This window comes from Rhinichthys klamathensis, unplaced genomic scaffold (genome assembly GCF_029890125.1).
Source record: "Rhinichthys klamathensis goyatoka isolate OS25496 unplaced genomic scaffold, OSU_Roscu_1.1 h1tg000004l_1, whole genome shotgun sequence".
Classification (NCBI taxonomy): Eukaryota; Metazoa; Chordata; class Actinopteri; order Cypriniformes; family Leuciscidae; genus Rhinichthys; species Rhinichthys klamathensis.
Window position 1 is genome coordinate 1701687 of NW_026606557.1, and position 24541 is coordinate 1726227.

At 39.0% G+C, this 24541-nt stretch overlaps 1 protein-coding gene across 1 annotated transcript; it reads left to right on the forward strand.

Moving 5' to 3' along the window:
* The first annotated feature begins 5576 nt into the window (after nucleotides 1–5576).
* On the forward strand, nucleotides 5577–23398 carry LOC130085184 (tripartite motif-containing protein 16-like protein). The gene is made up of 6 exons (XM_056250797.1): nucleotides 5577–6261; nucleotides 17986–18081; nucleotides 18177–18410; nucleotides 22018–22177; nucleotides 22420–22467; nucleotides 22715–23398. The coding sequence occupies exons 1-6, from the start codon at nucleotides 5689–5691 to the stop codon at nucleotides 23233–23235; spliced, it is 1632 nt and encodes a 543-aa protein (XP_056106772.1). The 5' UTR covers nucleotides 5577–5688; the 3' UTR covers nucleotides 23236–23398.
* The last annotated feature ends 1143 nt before the right edge of the window (nucleotides 23399–24541 follow it).

The window sequence follows — 24541 nt, forward strand, 5'->3', positions numbered from 1 at the left end:
TTGTTAGCCACCGTTATGGCGATCATTGTTTGCTTTAGTTGGGCTCTTGACCCTTATATTATTAACTTTAGATTTTGTTTGGCTGTTGTTTCTGACTTATAACTGCCAGATGAACAAAAAAAAAAGTCATGTAATGGTGTTGGTTATATTATGACAGTCATGGTTTGAACATAATCATGCTGTGATCTGAAAAATGAAACTTATTGAGATGATCTGGTTTAACTTGTTAGCAACAGCTTTGTGATTATACAGCAAATGATTATCAGTATTTTTTTTATCCAAAATATTTCATTCAACATTGTTCTGATCAAAACACTTTCAAATAAAATTATTTAGAAACACATCAATAATCAGTCTGTGAATCTCAACAATGGTAACAATAATAATGCATGTTGCAGTGGCTGCCACCAATCACAACTCATTAATGGCTCCCATCATGCATTGCGGTATGAATAAATTATGATCTGAATTGTCTATGTAATTTACTTTTCCTAGTTGAATATTCTGCTCGTCACCATTGTTGAGATGCATTGACTGAATCTTGACGTCTGTGTGTGCCTAAAAGAAAGATTTTTTTTAAAATAACTTTTAAGAAATCCTTTATATTATATCTAAAATTCTGGAAATTTATGCAGAATCACAGTTACGCTATAAGCAACAGCATAAATCACTAAACATAAGGTTCAAACGATGACTGTCATAATATAACCAACACCATTACATCACTTTTTTTTTTTTTTTTTTTATCTGGCAGTTATAAGTCAGAAACAACAGCCAAACAAAATCTAAAGTTAATAATATAAGGGTCAAGAGCCCAACTAAAGCAAACAATGATCGCCATAACGGTGGCTTACAATTTTCTCCTTCAGTGATTCTGCTTTAGGTGTGTTCAATAATGCTCAATCATATTCAATCACTTAATGATCTCATTAACTCCAACACTGATCAGTGTTACATTTAACAGCCTGTAGTGTGCACACTGAGCAGTGTTCATTTCATCTGGGCAAACCCATGTGGGGCCTACATGGAAACCGGGAGCAAAACTGGCTGGGTCCCAGTTAGATAGCCCACGTCAAACCCATGTGGGCCCCACATGGCTGTGCTGGCTGGGACGTGCAGAGACAACAGTACCAAGCGGTAAGAGACACTTTGGACATATATTTCGTGCCCAGGAAAAACATTATCTACGAAAGAGCCCGGTTTAATCAAAGAGCGCAGCTAGCTAATGAGATTGTTGACTCGTTTGCTTTATGCTTTGGCGGAAAACTGCAACTACAGGGCACTGCACGATGAGTTAATAAGAGATTGCCTCGTCGTGGGACTCAGAGACACTAGCTTAGCTGAGAGATTACAAATGGACAAGGATTTGACGCTGGAGAAGGCAGTAAATCAAGCCCGGCAGTCAGAAGTCATAAAAAGGCAACAAAATGACATCAGCGGTGAAAGCAACACGGAAATAGATGCTGTGTCAGTGAAATATAGAAAACAACAGCATCCAAAACAACAGTATCCAAAATACAAGTCTCCAAGTCAACCAAAATACTCAACAAAGTCCAAAACACCAAATGAGAGATCCTGCTACAGATGTGGTAAAACACCTGCACATGCTAAAGTTCAATGTCCAGCAAAAGATGAGACCTGTCACACTTGTGGTAAAAGAGGACATTACAGTAAGGTGTGTAAGCCTGTTAAATCCATGCATGTGATAGAAACAGAGGAATATAATGACACACCCATGTTCCTTGGTTCTGTGGACGCAGGTTCAGATCCTTGGTATGCAGATCTTACCATCAGAAACCACAAAGTCAGATTTAAGATAGACACTGGAGCGGATGTTTCAGTTATCCCAGCCCAGATGTACTACAGTATAAATCACAATGTGGCAGAGTTATGCAAACCAAACAGACCATTGTTTGGACCTGGGCGCACTCCTCTCAATGTATTGGGTATGTGCAGAGAAACATTGTGCAAAGGTGCGTATATGCACCTTTGCGTATATGTATATGTATATGTATAAAACGTATGTATAAAACGTATATGTATATGTTATCAAAGATTTGCACATAGCGCTGTTGAGCAGGCCAGCAAGTGTCAAGCTAAACCTTGTGTCTAGAGCAGATAGCATAGACATGAAAGTGTTAAATGAGAAATACCCAAAGCTGTGTCAGGGTTTGGGGTTAATGCAGCAACCTTATACTATTAAGCTAAAACCTGACGCTGTTCCCTTTTCCCTGGCCACACCAAGACGTGTCCCCATTCCTTTGTTGGGAAAAGTGAAACAGGAACTGGAAAAAATGGAGTCCATGGGAGTAATCAGTAGAGTTGAAGAGCCAACTAAATGGTGCTCAGGTATGGTCCCAGTGCCAACCAAAAATGACTCAGTGCGCATTTGTGTGGACCTCACTCAGGTCCATTTGCAACGTTTATTAAAGGAGAGTAGTCAAATAGGAAAAGGGGTCAGGCACTGGCAAGATCAACAACAGAACAGGCTCACACTTGTCAAATCCAGGCGGAGGGTCAGGGCTGGCAGCGAGAAGAAGTAAATCCAGGGATGAAGCAGAGGGTCGAGAGGCAGGCAGCAGAAAATGGGAGGATCAAGTCAGGGGAGGTCAAACACAGGCAGTCAGAATACAGGAATAACGCTCAGAATGTTCACAGAGGAAACGAGACTTCGCACTGTTTGTGATGTGAGTGAGGCTTATATGATGGTAGGTAACAAGGGCCGTTTCTCAATATGCGTTCTTGTCTGTACTTGTGTTCTTATGGACTTGTGAAACGTCATCAGTCACTGCCCAAGTACTGTTCCAATTCAAAGTTCACATCTAGCCAAGTCCAGTTCAAATCCCCGGATGTGTTCTTGATCCGCCCCGTTTACCGAGGATGCATCGAGAGGTGACTTGTGCGGACTTGAGACCATCGACATAATAAATACATAGACGCCCTATTGGCCGCTGGAGCGTACGTCATCGGCGCCGCCATATTGGGGATGGCAACTTTCCCATACCTCTCATACCGGGAATTGAGAAAAATGCATGTTTTGTGCGCTGCTTAGGGCTGTTCACATCGCCACACAATTGAAAACAGCTTTCGAGGAATTACCTTTCACAAGCAAGACTGAACGTTTGTTTTTGGTTGTATTTGGTCATGATTTAATTAGTAATAGTAACGTTCAGAGGTTAAATTTAAAAATACTACTGTTATTGTGTCACGAAATGTAGTTTAAATAGTTTTTCAGTCGACAATGTAGTTGTTTAAAGCTCAAATATGTGGTTTGTTTATAAAGATAGCGCCTATTTAAAAATTTGATCTGACGTTTTCGGAGTTGTAAGATACTATCACCAGGGCTCAGCGCTCGTCTACCCCGCCTGGAACAGCCGTACCTCGGCCAGTGCTTCCGACGTTTGCCGCTGGCTCTGATGTCTCTAGTCTAGTGGTTAAACATGAGATATAATTCGTCTTGTGTATATCTAACGGCCGATTTTTGGTCTCATTGATCTATAAATGGTTCCCTGGTAAATCGTTTTGGCTGAGGGCAAAGTGAAGTTTCATAACTTTATATTTAGGCTATTTTAATGTTGTATCCTGCTGTATGTTTGACTGAAGCTACTTCTGTTATAATGGCTATTACTGATCAATAAAACTGAAATTTAACAAAAAGAGTTAAATATTAAAGTCACTATTTAACTTATTTTTTATTGTGTATATTCTGTAATTGATATTTCTTATTCTATTGCTATATTTATAGTATTATTAATAAACTATGCTATTATCAATATTTTTATGATTGTATTATTGTACTTATGATATTATATAATTATACTAATCATTACTATTTTATTTGCTGTATAATATTTGTTTATTTTATTGACTAAACTATTTACTATTACTTCTCACTTTATGTTATATTTACTATTTGCATTGCACTGTAGTTGTACCATAACGTATTATCATAAAGGATCCATCAGTTATCTTTGTTATTGCTAAAATCTGGTCAATCACAGAAAATGCTTTTTCCACAATAAGAAAACTTAAATTATATCTCAGTATTGTCACGGATTCACCCAACGACACACCCCAGCCAGCTTCAACCCAACACACCTGGTCCCGATCGCAATCACCAGAGTTCTGATTTACCACACCTGCACCTTCATCACTTCACTTACCACGCCAGCTCTGCATATAAACCCCAGTCAGTTTACAGCTCACTGTCAGGTCTCGTCCTTTGAAACCAGTGACTCTCCGGTTCCTAACTCTTCAGTCTGGTTCCAGAAAATGACACGTCTGTACCATTTGCTTCACAGGACATATGCTTTCAACCACATACTGTTTATTTACCAGTGTGTTCTAACATGTAACTATGCCATGGTTGGTCTCATCTGACAGCTTATACACTGAAATGAATGGTGGTGAACTTAATAGAGATATTAAAGTATCCTAATGTACAGTCTAGGTACTATTGGTTAAACATGCATTGAGGAGAATATGTTAATGTTCTTCTCCCCCTCTTGATTCTTGATCTCCACCCATTCGCCTCATCTTTTGGTTTTCTGTTGGTCGGTTACAATGTTGGTATCCCACTCATGTTTAACAATGCTTTGCTCAGGGTATAAGAAGGAAATGTAACTGTTGATAATGGAGAAAGGCTTTAAAATTACAAAATTATGGACCAGTGGCATACAGCGGATCATCACAATATTAAGCATTTCCCAAGTTCACACTAATTAGATAGAGTAAAGGATATGTGTATGTGGCATGCTGTCCGAGGGGAGGCTCCGAGCTCGGGATTCGGCCCAGAGTACCCCCCCCATCCCAGGTTTGGGATAGGACTATAAGTGAGGAGATGGGGTGGTGGAGGGATGCTGGAAAACTGCCATAGAACAGCGGTAAACACTGCTGAATATATTCCTCTTGATGTTAATTGAGTTGACTGGATGAGCTCCTCCCATAACGATTACATTAATTATCTGAACGGGCTTCTCCCGAACTTTGTTAATAAAACATCATGTCATTCAGTTGTTATGGGTACAAGTAACACCGTCTCTGCCATATATGGCAGCCTATAATAGCAGACAGAGCACAGTACTTTGCTAGCAGTTTAGCCCTCTTTGGGCACACATGCAAACATACATACATTACATACTACATAAAGTAGAAACACATTTTATGCACTTTTGTGACCCAAATTCATATATTTTTTATTCACATTTATTATATTTTTTGTTATAAAGTTCGAATTAAAAAAGAAAAGAAAAAGGAAATGTAAATATAAAATCATAGTACAATAAAACTCACTTACTTTTGATTACCTCTGATAAAAATTACCTTTTTATTTAGTTCAATTACAGACAAGTGCAATGCAACAAATGCAACAAAAAACAAGACAAATACAAGGTACAAGGTATTATAAATACAGTTCAGAATGTATAAAATGTGGAATTTACGGTATTGATTTATTCATGTGCTCAGAACTCGTCATTACGATGTGTTTGACTCTAGGACACATAAACACAGCAGTAAAGGGACTCTCCTTCACCAGGAATGAGGAAGCTGCTTTACACACACTCCTGTTTTACACACGTCACTCAAACACACAAGCAGGAAACCATTTCAACTCCTCAGTTCAAGGAAACAGAAACTCAAGTTTTGTTGAGCTGTTGTGTGTTTGTGTCTCTGTATTCATGCGGTAAAATGGCAGAAGCCAGATTTTCTCAGGATGAGTTCATGTGTTCAGTGTGTCTGGATCTCCTGAAGGATCCAGTTGCCATTGCCTGTGGACACAGTTACTGTAAGATCTGTATTACAGACTGCTGGGATCAGGAGGATGAGAAGAGCGTCTACAGCTGCCCTCAGTGCAGACAGACCTTCAGTCCAAGACCTGCTTTAGCTAAAAACACCATTCTGGCTGAACTGGTGGAGAAACTAAAGAAGACTAAACTTCCTGCTGACTGTTACGCTGGAGCTGGAGACGTGGAGTGTGACGTCTGTACTGGAAGAAAACACAAAGCTGTCAAGTCCTGTCTGGTGTGTCAGGAGTCTTACTGTCAAACTCATTTTGACCGTCATGAGGAATATCACTCTCGTAAGCCACACAAAGTGATTGAAGCCACTGGACGACTGCAGGACATGATCTGCCGTAAACATGATAAAGAGCTAGAAATGTACTGTATTACTGATCAACAGTGCATCTGTGTGTGGTGTAAAGAGTATGAACATAAAAACCACAACACTGTATCAACTGCAGCACAGAGGACAGAGAAACAGGTATGAGCTGAGAGAGATTGATCACGCAGAAATGAAAGTGTCTTTATTTACTCACTCATTTACTCATGTTGGTCCAAACCGGTTTGACTGAGTTTCTTCTGTGGAATGTAAAAGATGATAATTTGAAGATTGTCTATTGTCTATATATTTTAGTTTATACATTGAAAGTCAATGGAAAAATTAAAGTTTCAAGCTCCAAAAATAGAAAAAGCATAAAAGTAATCTAAACAATTAGTGGTTAAAAAAGAAGTACGCTTAAGTGTAGTGTACTTCAAATTAAAATATGTTTAAAAAAAGTGTACTTGCAGATAATAAAATATTAATGAAATGAAAGGCCACTTAAGTGCATTTAAAGAGAATCAACTTTCATGACTGTTTCATAAGTACACTTTATAAAGTACACTTTTTATAATGTAAAATTAAAAGTTTCACTTCAAAGTATATTTTAATCATGTTTAAAATTTCTCAATAGAATTATGAAATTACATTATATACTTAAATCCCACTTAAGTATCAAAAAGTCACTCTTAAGTTCAGCTAATTGCTTTAAATTTACATTTAAACTATACTATATTTTCATTTAATAGCAATTAACATGCAAATACGTGTTTGAAAACATTACGTTCAGTTCACACTTACTTCACAATTATATTCTTCATAAAAGAGCCAAATTTTTATTCACAAATCAAATCACATTGAATCATTTATAAACTCATGTATGTGGAGCCCAAATCAAATATGATGACATCAAAAACATATTTTTTTCCAGAATTATACATATACAGATAAAAATGTTATTCTGTTAAACATAGTTATATAATATTCTAAATGATTCCAAAGCATCATAAGATGTGAGGAACATTAAAGGTAACATTCATATCAAAGATATTAAAGATCATTCGATTCACACATTAAGAAATAAAAAACAAACATAAAATAACATAACGGAATACGTGTATAATTAAAATACATCAGAAACGTCTCAGGTTACGAATGTAACCTTTGTTCCCTGAGAACAGGGAACGAGACAATACGTCATCGACGTTATGGGGAACGCCTCAGCCGTGACAGGTGTCTGAAATCACTATCAAATCACGTCAATCACATTGACCGGCGACAGCCCGTGAATCATTAACGTGAATGATTAACGTGCGACCTGGAAGTATATAAGGGCGCCTTGCAAACATGACAAATCACCTTATCGTCTGAAGGGACTGTACGGCAGGCAAGCCCCGAGGCATGGCAGGGAGACGTATTGTCTCGTTCCCTGTTCTCAGGGAACAAAGGTTACATTCGTAACCTGAGACGTTCCCTTTCGAAGGGAACTCAACAATACGTCATCGACGTTATGGGGAACGAAATACCCACTCCGCCATGCTGAGGGGAGTGCATGCCCTCAGGCAGTGCACTCTAAAAAATGCAGGGTTAAAAAATAACCCAACCTTAACCACGCCGCTGGGTCACTATAGGACAGAACACGCGCTGGGTTGGTTTGACCCAAGTGCTGGGTTTGTCCATTTAACCCATATTGTTGGGTCATTCATTTGACCCAACCAGTGGGTGAAATTGACCATCTTGCTGGGTTAAGTCTTACTCACGTGCTGGGTTATTTCCTGTATCATTGCCTTATTAAAATTAGTAACAAATATTTTTTTATATTACCGTACTAATGTAAAATAATGATTGTCTCTATAATACAATAAACCAGAGAGGCCACACTGTAAAAAAAAATCCTAATTTTACAGAAAATAACTGTGATTTTTTGACGATCATTTTCTTTCATTTTAAATTGTACTCAAAACACTGTAAAATTACAAATAATATCTGTAAAATAAAAATTCAGCTGTTATTTTAGGTATTGTGACATTAATGACAAATTGCAGTAATTCACATTTTTTATACAGGAAATTGATTGTATTTTTCATACAGTATTTTTTCTGTTTTCTTAAATTACATAAAAATGTATGTAAAATTACAAATATAATCTGTAATTAAACAGTAACAAAACAGTTAAATGATAAAACGGTCAAATGACTGGCAGCCCCCAAAAAACTGTAACATTAAAGTAAAAAGTCCTAAATTAAATATACTGAAAAACACTGTGATAATTCAGGATATACCTGTAAAATAACAATCATATACCTTCAGTGGAAAAAAAAATCGTAAAAAAAGGGTCAAATGACTGGCAGCTACGGCTGCCAAACAAAAACCATAAAATTAAAGTAAAATCTTCTAATTCAAATAAAACAAAAAAACACTGTTATTTCACAGGTATTTCCTGCATTATTATGATCATATACCTTCATTGTAAAAAAATCGTAAAAAAAGGGTCAAATGACTGGCAGCTACGGCTGCCAAACAAAAACCATAAAATTAAAGTAAAATCTTCTAATTCAAATAAAACAAAAAACACTGTTATTTCACAGGTATTTCCTGCATTATTATGATCATATACCTTCATTGTAAAAAAATCGTAAAAAAAGGGTCAAATGACTGGCAGCTACGGCTGCCAAACAAAAACCATATAATTAAAGTAAAATATCCTAATTTAAATAAAGTGTAAAAAACTTTAATCGAAATGTGATGTCACCATGATTGAGATCAGTGTTTGCTTTAGTTGGGCTCATGACTCTTGAGTTTCAACATTACTTTTTCTCTGGTTGCTTTAATTGTGTTTTGATGCACATTTATTATGGCAATAATTGCAAGAGAAAATATAAGATGATCTTGGTCATTTATTGATGCTTTTATAGTCATCATATGATGATCTGATTCATTGATATGACAGTCAAATCTCTTTTGGCTGTGAATACATTATATATAGATGAACTTTAGTGTTATACTAAGTTATACTTTTTTTCACATGATTTGTTGAAATATTGTGGGATTAGTATTAATACAATCTCAAATTAAAAAAATGATATATTCTACATAATTTTTTTTGAGTTGGCTTATTTTGTTAGGAGTATGGAGACATCAAGAATCAACATATGAATCTCAACAATGGTGACAATCAACAAAGCCTTTTTGTGACTTTATAATAGGTCAGAATTTTTTTTCATTGTCACCATTGTTGAGATTCATACGCTAATTCTTGATGCCTGAGTGAGTCTGTATGATCCTGTCAAAACATTTTTTGCATAATGACTTCATAAAATCTTATATCAAAGCATTGTAGGATCTTCTATAGCAATACTGGCATTCTAAATTAACAATTAACATTTTACAACTTCTTCAGTCATTAAAAAGTCATACCAATCAGGTGGTATCAATACAGCAGACAACTGCTTGATGAATATTATCACTATTAAGTGACCAACATCATCTGATCTGAGTTTCTCTTGATTTCCTACAATAACAAATATGCATCAAAGACATGCACAGTTAAGTGAAAAACTAATGTTAATATATGAAGGGTCAAGAGCCCAACTAAAGCAAACACTGACCTCTATCATGGTGACATCAAACTTTATTATTTTCAATAAAATATCAACTTCTAAACCTCTGTTATTTCTCAATAGGAATGTTAGTATGAAAGAAGTCTGGATTGTAATAAGTGAAGATGCTGAGATCTTGAGAGATCTGTTAGTGTTTAATGTTCTGTTGGGATGTAAAGTGTTTCTGTATGGTGTGTTTTGTGTGTCACCATTGTGTTGAAGAGTAGAGCCTGAGCTTCAGTCCAGGATGAGCAGAGAAACACTGATGAAATGTTGTGTGTTGCTTTATTTAACAGACAGTAACTGTGTAGTTGCTGATGACATATACTCAGTAAATCATGTGTGTAGTTTATAGCAAGATATTTACTTTTTACAGTGAATATGTTTTTTAGTAAAAATTCAGTAAATATATATATATATATATATATATGTGAAAGAACAGTGTTTCTGTTCAAAAGCTTAATGAAGATTTCTGCATTAGTATTTATTATTTAAATTAGGATATTTTACATTCATTTTATGGTTTTTGTATGGCAGCCATTGCTGACAGTCATTTTACCTTTTTTTCACAGTGAAGGTATTTGTTCATAATAATCCAGGAAATAACTGTAAAATAACAGTGTTTTTCTGTAAAACATTTAAGGACAAAGTTTGGAAAAGTTTTTTGCTCTCAATTTAAATTAGGATATTTTACTTTATTTTTACGGTTTTTGTTTGGCAGCCGTAGCTGCCAGTCATTGACCGTTTTTTTACGATTTTATTTTTTACAGTGCACTGTATATGTGATTTCAATTTTATTACAATTATACAATGTATACTCATTCTAAGGTAAAAAAAACATAACGGTTCATTAAGTAAGGTCTTTATACACCACTGAAAACATAGTTATGTATGATATTGCATTTCTGTTAACAGATCCTCCTAAATACAGTATTACACAATGCACCTTTAAAAGTCAATAAGAAACTAATTTGAACTCTTATACGATTATGATTTCATTTATTAAGATGTGTTGATTTATTAAGAATAGCTACAAACATTTACAATGCGACTAAATATCACAGGGTTTTCCTCACATTTGACAGAGGACGATTCTTTTCCATTAATTTGATTCACTGCTTCGTGTATTTAACATGAAAAACAAAATAAAACTTTGAAACAAAGATCACCAGCCTCCAGCAAAGACTCGGTCTCGATGACGTGGCCTGGAACAATGGCAACGGTCTGACGTGTCCCCCTCATCACATCCCTGATGCTCCAGTCATTTTGTAAATATTCATCCATGTTGGTCCCCAACTGTTGATTACACACAATCACTTAGAGTGTTGCAATATAACTGACATGCACGTTTTTTGTGAAAGTATTTATATTTTTTTTATTGCAAACATTACCAAATATGGCCAAATGTGAAAAACAAACAAAATGTATATTTACACATCTAAATAGACAATTAGCAGTCTAAAATAGTCTGGGATTCAGGATAAGACAAAAACACGATTTGGAAAATGGATTCATGATGTACTCGCTCATTATAAACATTTTGTAAATTTTGAACACAAAAAAAGTTATGGACTGCAGCTTTAAAAATTAACAAAAATCTATTTAAAAAAAAATGCAATTTTATGTTGCAAACAGAGATTGCACCTTTAAATATTCTAAACCTAAATTAATTTCATAGTTATCAAGCATATCAAACTTACAGGTTGCATGTCAAGGACCTCTGAGCCTCTGTGGTGGGTCTGAAGCCCTTTCCTCCTCTCCTGTAACGTTAGATGGATGGGGGAAGCAGAGTTTGCAGGACCTTCAAAGCCAGCAGCTAAACAATATGAGCATAATACATAAAGTTGCATTATTATTTAAATAGTATGCTGTATATAACAATTCATATTTCTAAAGTAGCATTTCTGACTTTTCTGCCCTGGTGTTTAAAATGGCGCTGTTGTGACAATAGCAAAAACTATTTATTGGCCTCAAACATCGCGCACACTTGATCCATGACCACTGTCTTAGTAGTAACGTTACTAAACTATTCTTAGTAGGCCTACCTCAGGTCCTAACAACTTATAATGGGTTCAGGGCGAGAACATGCTTAATATGAAATCGATTTATTTCTCATTGCCTCAGTCGCCGTTTGTAAAGATTGCACGTCAGACGTCATACAGTTATTATTTGATTTTTTTGGGTAAAAACGATCCTGGTTCCGACATAGACATTACAGAAGAAACACGCAGACTGTGCTGGAACTTACCCCCGTCGCTTCTTCTGACGAGAATTTCTTAAATGTGCCAGCAGACTTTCCACACAGACTAGACTTTTTTCCCGCAGTTTTTACGTACGAGCCCTATAGGGACATAAACATACTGCGCGTGCACGGGTTCATTCAAAACGCTTTCCTCACTTTTAATTACTAAACGTCCACAATAAATACGATATTTACGTGATGAAATTACAATTTAAACTACATATTTCATTAAGGCTGCTGATATAGCTGGTTTACAACGTGGCATTTTGTCAAAAAATCTAACCGGCTAGCTGTTACTAATGTTTTACAGAATAAATACGTTATAGCCTACCCCTCGCACTTCCATATCAAAGACTGTATGCTGAACAGTGAAATTATTAATGTTAAAAATAACTTACCATAAAACACTGCCTGCTCCGACCTCCGAGTGAAGTCCTCCTCGAGTCAGAAGTGAAGAATCCAGAAAGTTCCGCAAAGAATAAACCGGTTGCTGGGTCAAAATAACCCAACCAGCTGTTTATTTGTGAATTACCCCCTTACAACTCATTTTACCCAGCATGAGCAACCCAATAATGTGTTTACAGTGCCCCAAACAACCCAGCATTTTGACCCAGCACAATCAACCCAACAATTTGTTTACAGAAACAACCAAGCATTTTTTTGAGTGTGACAACTGTCAGAACCAGCAATTTCAAATGAAACGCTAGAACCACTCACCGTCAGGTTATACTGGGCTGTCAGTGACAGCATTCCCTACGGTCATAGCCTAAGCTATAAGCCACACAGGAAAACCTCCATAAACATAGTTAAATGAAAGGCCTACCTGGGCCTGCTCAAAGGCCTAGGACCACAACTTCAATTAGAAGGGGTCCCTTCTAGGGAATGTGGCTAGGGAACCCGAAGGAACCCCAGCCAGTCACTATTCAGGGGAACGTGCTCACCCCGAAGTGCCACCAGGAAGGCCTGACCTGACGTCAGAGCATAGACTCTTAGTCTGGCCACTTCCTGTCCGTCCGAAGACAGAGCCTCTGGACACATGCCTTTAGGTAAGGCATCCAACCCGAGGGACTGCGAAGCTGGCAGTGAACCACTCGGCCCGGATCTTAGAGACGGGATATCCCGGAGAGTATGACTCAGCATAGTGCTTTCCAACCCTTGCTAGCGAGGGGAGTTTCTCTACACGATCCACGGATCAACCCAGTGTCTGTGTTTCAAAACACTGAGGAGGCCTGTGAAGGCCTAAGGACTGATCTAACTGGGAGGCCTCACGAGAGGCCTACGACCGTCTGACCAGACTCAGGAGTCCGCGTGCTCACAGTGACCCTCAATGAGGGGAGCATATGGTCCCCCTGGTAGGCAAAACCAGGCTGTAGGCAGGAAAGAGGTTCCGAGAGGGAACCAGCAGCAGAGAATGAACACTTCAGTCGAGCCAGGGCGCAGGCTCGCCTTCAGCAGCTGCCTGATAAGGCCAGCTGAAATGATAGCAAGAGGCCACTAGCTTCCTGAACCCAGCACCGCTAGGGAACCACTCACAAGGAGGCCTGGTGAGGCCTACTACCTGATAGCAACAGTATGTGGTCACCTACAGGGAGGCCTAGAGAGACCTACTACCCGATAACGATAGTACGTGGGGAACTCACCCTCAGGGAGGCCTGGTGAGGCCTACTACCTGATAATCACAGCATGTGGGAACTCGTCTTCAGGGAGGCCTGGTGAGGCCTACTACCTGACAGCCATAATATCTGGGAGCTTTTTCTGCTACCCGATAGAAAGTCTGGCTAGCTGTCCAGTTGTCTGTCCTTGGGCTTGTCTCCAGGGAGGCCTGGTGAGGCCTACTACCTGATAACCATCTTAAATGGGAATTCACCTTCAGGGAGGCCTGAGGGGCCTACCACCTGATAGCAACTGGTAGCTGAGTCCGGGTGACAGTTCCAAGGCGGCCTGCTAAGGCCAGCCAGCTGGGGACTCGCCTATCAGGGAGGCCTGGTTGGGCCTACTAGCTGATAGCAAGTCAATTCTGCTACAAAGGAACACTGTTGGGAACCATACTACACCAACGTAACTATTGGGCCCACCCACAGGAGGCCTAGTACGGCTAGCTACCTGCAGTAGCTATAAAGTATGTCCCACAACGTTGGGACTCACCTCCGAGGAGGCCTGTTTAAGGCCTACTACCCACCGGTGAGTCAACTGCCCGAACCACCAAGGCCAACCATTTCTCTCGAGAAGTGGCCTATAGCGCCCTCATGGGGGCTGCTCATACAAGGAGGCCTGCTGAGGCCTACTACCTAATGGCGCAGCCTTCGTTGGCAGATAAGCTGTTTACACAGCGCCTACAGCATCCTGGTGCCTAATCACATTGCCCATGGCAGTGTACTCAGCATAGAGAGCTAATACCCTTAGAACAAGGGGAGTACAACATACGCCACTCTGCCTCAGTGGAGGCCCCAGTTAGTCAGGGGCCTACCATCTATGCATGGGCGTCAGCACAGGGCAATGCTCTGGCTTCAGGGGAGCGAACTTTGACCAAAGAAGAAGTGAAGGCTTACTTCATACTCGACCCGAGCCATAGTAGTGCGAGGTAGGATAAAAACAGAACTGGGAGTGAAATGCTCAGACCTACCCTGAATCACAGGGGAATACTCACACCTCACCCTGAGTTTACTAGGGTGCGGGCCTGCCAGCGGCTCTAGGGGTAACAGAAAAACATCTGTGCCCAACCTAGGGGAGTGGGGCTTGAATGAAAGCCAACCACCTACTACCCACAGCCTGAGCAGTAGCTCAGCAAGGTATTATTGAAGCCTACACTGGCGGCCTAAATCCGTAGGCCAGTTCTGCACGGCAGGGTCGGGCAGGAAACCCAGTCTACTTCGTGAAGCGAAAGACGGCCTAACCCTGCTCAAAAGGATTTATATACCACGGAGGCCTAACTGAGGCCTACCATGTCCTTATAATTCATCCTCTGCACCACGCTGCATTACTCTAGTCACCCCAGAATGCAGAGAAGGGGGCGGGCCTTGGCCTAACGACTCCCATGGGAGGAGGCTGATTATACAGGGATGCCAAAACCCTACATTCACAAAGTGAAGGGTCAGAGGAAGAAATGCTAATTTTAGCAGAACGCCTCTAATATCCCTGGCACAGCCTAGGCCAGCTACAGAGGCGGCCCTGGTGAGGGCCAGCCTGCAAGCATAGATCTATCTGAGGGCTCGGAGGAACCACAGCCTAATAAGGAATAAAGTCTGTTTTATTCGATACAAGAGGCTGCAGAATCGCTCAGCCTAATGAAAACCCAACAGAGCTCAAGGGGCGAAATACTCAGGAAAGTCAAACGGTCCCGTGGGCCGGACTTAAGATCTATCTGAAGCTCTAGCGTCAGTCAATACTCTAAGTAAAAATTTCTAAGAGAGAGACCAACTACTCTACCCTGAGGTGGCTAACAGCCCGAAGGCTAACGTAGTTATCGTTCTGGCCACCCAACGGGGAACTTCAGGGCCCTAATAATCCAATAAAGTTCTCTTACCTTATTACCTTGACATGACCCCATAACTCTTTATACAGGGAACGAAGTCTGTAAAGAGAAATATGTTATTTTTTTATCACAAAAAATATACTCTTTGAAAAGACCAGCAGCTCACCTGCGGCGTGCAAAGTGAAGACTCGCCAGAAGTTCTTTATGAGCCTGGGAACCGCCACTCTACACGCCTGAAAGGGGCGTTTCCACCAACCAGGCCCAGGTGGGCCATCAGAACATAGTTCTCATCATAGGCCCATCCCCAGGCCTGATGTAATGAACGCCTGGGGGTCAGAAGAGAGAGGGCAGATCTTGACCCTCCGGGGAGGTTATCCATCACCGACGCTGTGAGCGTTTGTTCTGGATAACCTCCCCCAAATCTCTTCTGTTGCGGGAGTCACGCCTCCTCTGCGACCTGCTCCTTGAGGGAGGGGGCGCACGAGAGGCGACACTGGCTCGCTGGCCCTGCCTACGGTCCTCAGACTGTGAAGGGCCAGGCTCTCCTGCCTGCCTGGGTGCGGACGCGGATCTCAGCGGTATACATGTCTTAAATGCTGCTGAGCGCGCCTTCGCCTCCCTGAACTTCCCCACCACCGCTTCTACAGAGGTGCCAAAGAGTTCGGAAGGCGAAACTGGCGAATCGAGGAGAAAGGTTTTTTCTTTCTCCCCAATGCCAGCTAGATTTAGCCACAGATGCCTCTCCGTGGCCACCATCGCCGCCATCGACCGACCGATCGCGGCAGCGGTTTGCTTGGTAGCCCGGAGAGCCAGATCTGTGGTGCGGCGCAGCTCAGCCACCGCCTCAGGGGACAACCCTGCCCCCTGGTCGAGATCCCTCAGCAGGTCGGCCTGGTACGCCTGTAACACCGCCATGGTATGAAGTGCAGCCCCGGCCTGACCTGCTGCCGTGTATGCTCTGCCATTCAAACGAGCCGTTGTTTTCAGCGGTTTGGATGGCAGGGTTGGAGCTTTTAGTGTCGCTGCCCGCCCAGACACGAGATAGTTCGCGAACGTCAATGGGCGGCATTGACACATACCCATGCTCTCCGATCCCCTCAACATCAGCGAAACTGGCCCGCTGATGTTGGTGAATACGGGCAGAGTATGGGTTCTTCCATGCCTTCTCGATCTCCATGTGCAGATCAGGAAGGAATGGAAGGCTCACCCGAGCTGGTGGTGTATGGCCGGGGAGAAACTGATCATCGAGCCTTCCGCGAGCGGCCCCTCCTCTAGCGCGCTGCCAAGGCAACTGCAGCCTGTCAGCAGCGCGCTCCATAACATCCATTAGCTCAGCATACATGGGGCAGAGTGGCTGAGGAGGTTCAAGATCTTCCTGATCATAAACCTCCCCAAGCATCTCCTGCGCGTCCGGAAGAGCCGCAACTGCAGGTACAGTCGGTGAGTAATCTTCCCCATCATCGACCTGCAGTTCGCTCTCGTCAGCCGTCGAATCATCTGAGAGGTTTACAGACCTCTCAAGGCGATCGACGAGCTCCATCTGAGAACCCCATGATGAAAGTCGCCGCTCTGCCTCACGAGCGGGACCTGCACCACGAGGAACAGATGCTGAGCCCCCTTCACTCGAGAAGAGGGCCAGACGAGAGCGGAGCATTTTAAGAGGTTCCCTCGAGAACCTCCCGTGCGTGCTCTTCTCCCAAACAAAAAACGCACAGCTCATGTGTGTCAGCCGGTGTCAGAAACCTCGGACACGGGTCGGCACACTTACGAAAACAATCCGCCTTTGCTGTGCGTTTCATTTCTCTTACCTTTTTCTGACGTAAGTTTGAATAGCGTTTCATACAAACAGTCCCTGAAGACGATGAGATGATTTGTCATGTTTGCAAGGCGCCCTTATATACTTCCAGGTCGCACGTTAATCATTCACGTTAATGATTCACGGGCTGTCGCCGGTCAATGTGATTGACGTGATTTGATAGTGATTTCAGACACCTGTCACGCCTGAGGCGTTCCCCATAACGTCGATGACTTATTGTTGAGTTCCCTTCGAAAGGGAACATTAAACTTCACTGGTGTTTGTGTCATGACATCATGGTGTTTAGTCATGTGACTGTGACGTGAAAGAACCAATGAGGTTTGATGTTATTGACGTGTCACCATATTTTATTAAGCGTACTCCTTTCTTTAACCACTAGTTGTTTAGATTACTTTTATGATTTTTCTCTTTTTTGGAGCTTGAAACTTTTTTGTTCCATTGACTTTCAATATATAAACTAAAATATATGAGACATTCTTCTGAATATCTTCTGTTGTGTCTCACAATAGAGAGAAAGTCATACAAGTTTGGAGCGACTTGAGGAAGAGTAAATGATGATACTAATGATATAAAACTAGTTACTGATGAAATACTGCTGACATTCATTTCAGGAAACCATGAATCTGTGGTTTGAACCAGACAGTAAAAACTTACCATGCAAGATCTTTAACCTCCACCAATTCTGGATTCATGTAACTTTAATGTTTGTATGACAGTAGTTTTATGTGTCATTTGCTGTCATTGGTTTGTCCTCCAGAAACAGCTGAAGGAGACGCAGATGAAGATCCGTCAGAGAATCCAGCAGAGACAGAAAGATCTTCAGCATCTGAGAGAGGCTGTGAAGTCTCATAAGGTGAGTCTGGAGAAGAAGAGAAGTGTGAGACGTCTCAGTTTGGACTCTGTCAGTCCTGCTGAAGCCACTGTGTGATTGTGATGTGTGTGTAACAGCGCTCTGCACAGACAGCAGTGGAGGACAGTGAGAGGATCTTCACTGAGATCATCCGCTCCATTGAGAGAAGCCGCTCTGAGGTCACACAGCGGATCAGAGATCAGGAAAAGACTGCAGTGAGTCGAGCTGAAGGACGACTGGAGCGACTGGAGCAGGAGATCAATGATCTGAGGAGGAGAGACGCTGAGCTGGAGCAGCTTTCACACACACAAGATCACATCCAGTTCCTGCAGGTAACAGAGATCTAGGAGAACAGGATCATAGTGGACTTGAGCAAGATCCTGCTATGACAGAGAAACATTTCATGAGAGCAGAATGAGCCGTTGACTGAGATGTTGTCAGGAATTCAGTCAGATTCAGTCGAGTGTTGTGTTGTGTCATATAATCATCAGTCAGACGCTCATCTGATCATCTTCTGTTTAAAGAGACGCACTTACAAAGCCCTGGGAAATTGACCATTAAATATTAACTAATGCTTCTTGATGAAATCAGTGAACTTGACGGTATCAATATCCAGACAGGAAGTAAGGCTGTATATTAGCAATGCTTATAAAAGCCAAACAAAACCTGACCTTGAGATCCTTAAGAGTCCTTGTGAAGTTTCAGTGTCACTAACCAGTCAAAAGTTACATATGATAGAAAATAAAATCTTTAAAAAACAGTCAATGACTGTCAGCTAAGGCCAAACAAAAACCGTAAAAATAAAGTAAAATATCCTAATTTAAATAAAGTGCAAAAAACTTTGCCAGAGATTTTCCTTAAATGTTTTACAGAAAAACACTGTTATTTTACAGATATTTTCTGAATTATTATGATAAAAAAAACCCATAAAAAACAGTCAAAGGACTGTCAGCAATGGCTGCCGTACAAAAACCATAAAATGAATGTAAAATATCCTAATTTAAATAAGTGCATACGATTTTTTGCAGATATCTTCATTAAACTTTTTAACAGAAACAGTTATTTCACATATATTTCCTGAATTCTTCTAAAAAACACATTAACTGTAAAAAGTGAATCTCTTGCAGTTACTGTAACTACATGCATGATTTAGTGTGACTATACGTCACTACATCTGCAACTACACAGTTACTGTCAGTTAAATAAAGCAATATCAGCATAACATCAGTGTTTCTCTGCTCATCCTGGCCCGACTCTTCAGCTCAATAGTGACCCACAAAACACACAAACACTAACAGATCTCTCAAGATCTCAGCATCTTCACGTATTACAATCTCATACTAACATTGAGAATTAACAGAGGTTTAGAAGTTGATGTTTTATTGAAAATAATCAAGTTTGATGTCACCATTATGGTGATCAGTGTTTAGTTGGGCTCTTGACCCTTCAATTTCTCTCGCGCTGCTTTAACTGTGTGTCTCTGATACATATTTGTAAATGTAGGAAGAGAAACTCAGATCAGATGATCTTGGTCACTTTCACTGATGATACAATGACTACATCATAGTGTCCTGATTTATTGATACCACCTGAAGTCTAATATCTGATAATATATAATATCAGTGCTGTGATACTCAGATAGATTTTATGAAGTCAGATACTGGAAATGTTTTGACAGGATCACATAGACTCACTCAGACATCAAGAATCAGCGTATGAATCGCAACAATGGTGACAATGAAACAAAATCTGATCAACTCTGAACTCGTCACAAAACAAACTAATAAAGTCACAAAAAAGCTTTGTTGATTGTCACAATTGTTGAGATTCATATTTTGATTCTTGATGTCTCTGTATTCCTAAAAAAACATATCAAAATATTTTCTGTATAACTTATATATTTCAGAATATCAGATTGTTATAATACTGATGCCACAATATTACACGGGTCATATGAAAAAATATGACAATAATCATACACTTTGCATAAAACTAAAATCTCTATAAATTATGTAACCTCAGCTAATATATTCAGAGATTTGACTCAAAGTTATATCAGTGAATCAGGACATCATATGATGACTAGAACATCACCAACACGTGACCAACATCATCTGATGAGATTTTCTTCTGCATTTATTATCATAACAAATGTGTATCATAAACACATTTAAAGCAGCCAGGGAAAAAAACTAATGTTAAAAACTCAAGAGTAAAGAGCCCAACTAAAGCAAACACTGATCTCAATCATGGTGACATCAAATTTCTGTTAAAGTTTTTTGCACTTTATTTAAATTAGCATATTTTACTTTCATTTTATGGTTTTTGTTTTGCCAGTCATTTGAACATTTAAAAAATAAAAAAAATGTTTTTTTTTACAATGAAGGAATATGATCGTGATAATTCAGGCAGTATCTGTAAAATAACAGTGTTTTTCAGTTTATTTAATTTAGGATGATTTACTTTAATGTAACAGGTTTTTTGGGGGCTCTCAGTCATTTGACCGTTTTATCATTTAACTGTTTTGTTACTGTTTCATTACAGATTATATTTGTAATTTTACATACATTTTTATGTAATTTAAGAAAACAGAGAAAAATACTGAATAAAAAATACAGTAAATTTTCTGTATAAAAAATGTTAAATACTAAATACTTAAATAATTAATGGAATTAGTCTTTAATGTCACAATACCTAAAATAACTAAAGAAATACCTAAAGAAAATGATCGTCAAAAAATCACAGGTATTTTCTGTAAAATTTGGATTTGTTTTACAGTGCAGGTGAAACAAAGAGGGAACTAATGAGTAACTATAGTAACAAACAAGAGGATAATGAGTAACTATGTTAACAAACAAGAGGATAATGAGTAACTATAGTAACAAACAAGAGGATAATGAGTAACTATAGTAACAAACAAGAGGATAATGAGTAACTATGGTAACAAACAAGAGGATAATGAGTAACTATAGTAACAAACAAGAGGATAATGAGTAACTATAGTAACAAACAAGAGGATAATGAGTAACTATGGTAACACACAAGAGGATAATGAGTAACTATAGTAACAAACAAGAGGATAATGAGTAACTATAGTAACAAACAAGAGGATAATGAGTAACTAGTAACAAACAAGAGGATGATGAGTAACTATGGTAACAAACAAGAGGATAATGAGTAACCTAGAAGACAAATGAGAACAAAACAAGTGAAAACGAAATTAAAATTAACTAAAGAGTGTTCATGTGACAACTCTTTTCTTAATACACTTTAAGTAGACTTTTTAAAAATTGCACTTTGTAACAATGTCATTATTTTTTAATAATCTTTTGTCATGCTTTAAAGAAGTGCACTTATTTTGATGTGTTAACTACTAAAGCACATGTAAAGTACTTGATTATATTTAAAACTCTAGTGTGTTATTCAATATTATATTTAAAATTAAACAAACAATTTTCAATAGAAATTACATTGAGTATATTTTAGTTTATCATAATTGTGTTTCAGTTCATTCAGCAATAACTAACCATATTTCAAAGTCAATAGAAGTAATTATGAAAATACATGTACAGATACTTAAATACTTAAGTTGGTCAAAAAGCTCTCTAAATATTAGCTAATTGCATTTAATATAAATTTAGACTATACAACATTAATTTAATTAAAATAATTATTTTAATTATAATTTTAAAAATAATTGAAAAATAATTAAGTGTCTGAAAGCATTGCATTCGATCTGCTCATATATTTCAATTATATAATTACTAAGTGTCAAATACTAGAGTTTGTAGCATTAAATGATGAATATGAGAAGAAAGTGCTGGATTGAAGCGAGTCACTGAAGAGAAGTCAAGTCTACAAGAGCCGCACAGATCTGATATAGTGCAGGTTATTGGCTGAAGTGTGGAGATGATGAGTTTTGATTTCTGTTTTCTGTAGAGTTTCCAGTCTCTCTCAGCACCTCCTGAATCTACAGACGAACCCGACGTTCCCTTCGGTTCTCTCTCCTCTTTTGATGGCATGAGAGAATCTGTCCGTCAGCTGAGAGACAAACTGGAGGATTTCTGCAAAGAGGAGATCAAGAAGATCTCAGACGGAGGTAAAGTCCTGCGCCTCGTTTATACAGACGTGTGAGAAACATCCCAAATCTGAACAATCGGATGAACGGATCAATCCGATGTGTGTGTTTTATAAATGAAGCCCCTGGAGATTATTCATCAGCTCTCAGAAATGAGTCCATCATCTAATATCATACAGCATTATATTAGAAATGTCTCAGAAATGAATGTATTTTATCTTGTCATTTCTCTTCACACTGTTCATGTCTGTTTATTTCCACAGTCACTTTCACCAACATGAATCCCAAGACCAGGAACGACTTCCTACAATGTGAGTCACTAGAAAACAAGCAGAAAAACTCACTGAATGTGTTCATGTTCTTCCTGTAGAAGGAGAAATAAATCATGATAGAAGAGTTTTATAATTGATCATGTAAATGATGATTTGCTCAGGATATTTGGTCATCTGTACTGAGACACTGATGATACACTGAACATTGATTCATGAAGAGTTCAGAGACATTAAAAGATCAGACAGATTCATAATTCCTGTTTCTGATGTGTTTTCTCTCCATCAGATTCCCATCAGCTCACTCTGGATCTGAACACAGTGAATAAACTCCTCAGTCTGTCTAAGAGGAACAGAGTTATTACTTACACTGGCACAGAGCAGCCGTATCCTGATCATCCAGACAGATTTGAGTGTTGGTCTCAGGTGTTGTGTAGAGAGAGTGTGTGTGGACGCTGTTACTGGGAGATTGAGTGGACTGGAGATGATGGTGTGTTTATATCAGTGTCATATAAGAGCATCAGCAGGAAGGGATCGGGTGATGAGTGTTTGTTTGGAGGTAATGATCAGTCCTGGAGTTTGGACTGCTCTTCCTCCAGTTACACATTCTGGCACAATAAGAAACGCACTCCTCTCCCTGTAAAGTCCATCAGCAGAAGAATAGGAGTGTGTGTGGATCACAGTGCAGGAACTCTGTCCTTCTACAGCGTCTCTGACACAATGAGCCTCATCCACACAGTCCAGACCACATTCACTCAGCCGCTCTATCCTGGGTTTAGGGTTTATTCTGGATCAGTGAAACTGTGTTGATGTTTCAGAACAGATATAGAGAGATTTTACCCATAATACTTTGAGCCGCACGATAAATCAGTGACAGTGAGATGTTATAGAGACTCTTATTTCCTCTTCATTACATTAATACTGATGAACTTCACTGAAATAAAACAGAATAAATGTGTGTATCAAATCCTCACAGAGACAGTAAGATCAGTGTGTGTGTGTGTGTGTGTGTGTGTGCTTTTCTCAAACTGTTTTGATGAAAATCTCATTCATTTTTATTGATGTAAATAAATTGAAATAAATGTTCAATATCTTCAAGTGATGTGTTACAAAAAGTACATTTATCATAAATATGAATATTATTTCTACTAATGGCTGCATTTACAGGAAAACAAAAAAATAATTTTGTACATTACTTCTTTTAAATAATTAGAAGTAACATATTTATAGGGTAATGTCCAAATGCTGTGCCAAGATATACAATAAGGTTTAAGCCATTTTGATTTACATGGAGGACTGGATCCGACATACAGAATTTCTTATAAAATTGTTATTAAAACCTTTATCAAATAAGAAGAGATCATTTACAACAAGTTGAGATTTTGCAAGGTTGTATTATTAATATCTACGTCTGGGAATTTGGTTAAGATTATTATGCCATTAGATAGCCTTCATTACGTTGTTAAATTATTTTTTTATTTACAAATAAACCATATTTTGAAATAAAATGTGGTTATGTGTAAAATTGCTTATTCTTGTCAATAAGCTGGTTTACAATTAAAATATTGTGCCGAACCCAATTCTCCATGTACAATGACTTCTTATTATGAATTATATACCATTGCTCCATATAAAACATTGTGTTTGTACAACAGTGACCAGAACAGTAATGTGTGTTTGTGATAATTGACCAAAGCAATTGGAAGTTTATCAGTTATATAAGGACACTGTGTAATTCCCCAAGTCTTTTTTAATATACTTGTATGATTTTTTTTTATCCTTCGGGGAACGAAGTGAAGAGAAAAGGTATACGCTGCTCTCGAAAGACCTTCTGCCACTCAATAGAGTTCTCCCTCGAATAGAAAGATCTCTTGTTAACCATGAGTTATATTTCTTTTGTGTTTTTTCAATAACAGGTCTGAAATTAGAGTTGACCATTATATCAGTGGTTAGAGATTTTAATTCCCAAATAGGCCACCATACTTTTAACAGGAATGTTACACACAGTGGATAGGCTGTTGTTTTTAAGTTGTAAGATCTCACATTTAGACAAATTTAAAATCAATCCAGAGAATTTTGAGAAATTATTAATCATATTCAGAGCCAAAGGTCCCTC

Coding starts and splice junctions, on each gene's coding strand:
- LOC130085184 (XM_056250797.1), top strand. CDS start 5,689: ATGGCAGAAGCCAGATTTTCTCAGGATGAGTTCATGTGTTCAGTGTGT. Junction 6,262..17,985: donor CACAGAGGACAGAGAAACAG/GTATGAGCTGAG, acceptor TTTGTCCTCCAG/AAACAGCTGAAGGAGACGCA. Junction 22,468..22,714: donor CAGGAACGACTTCCTACAAT/GTGAGTCACTAG, acceptor TCTCTCCATCAG/ATTCCCATCAGCTCACTCTG.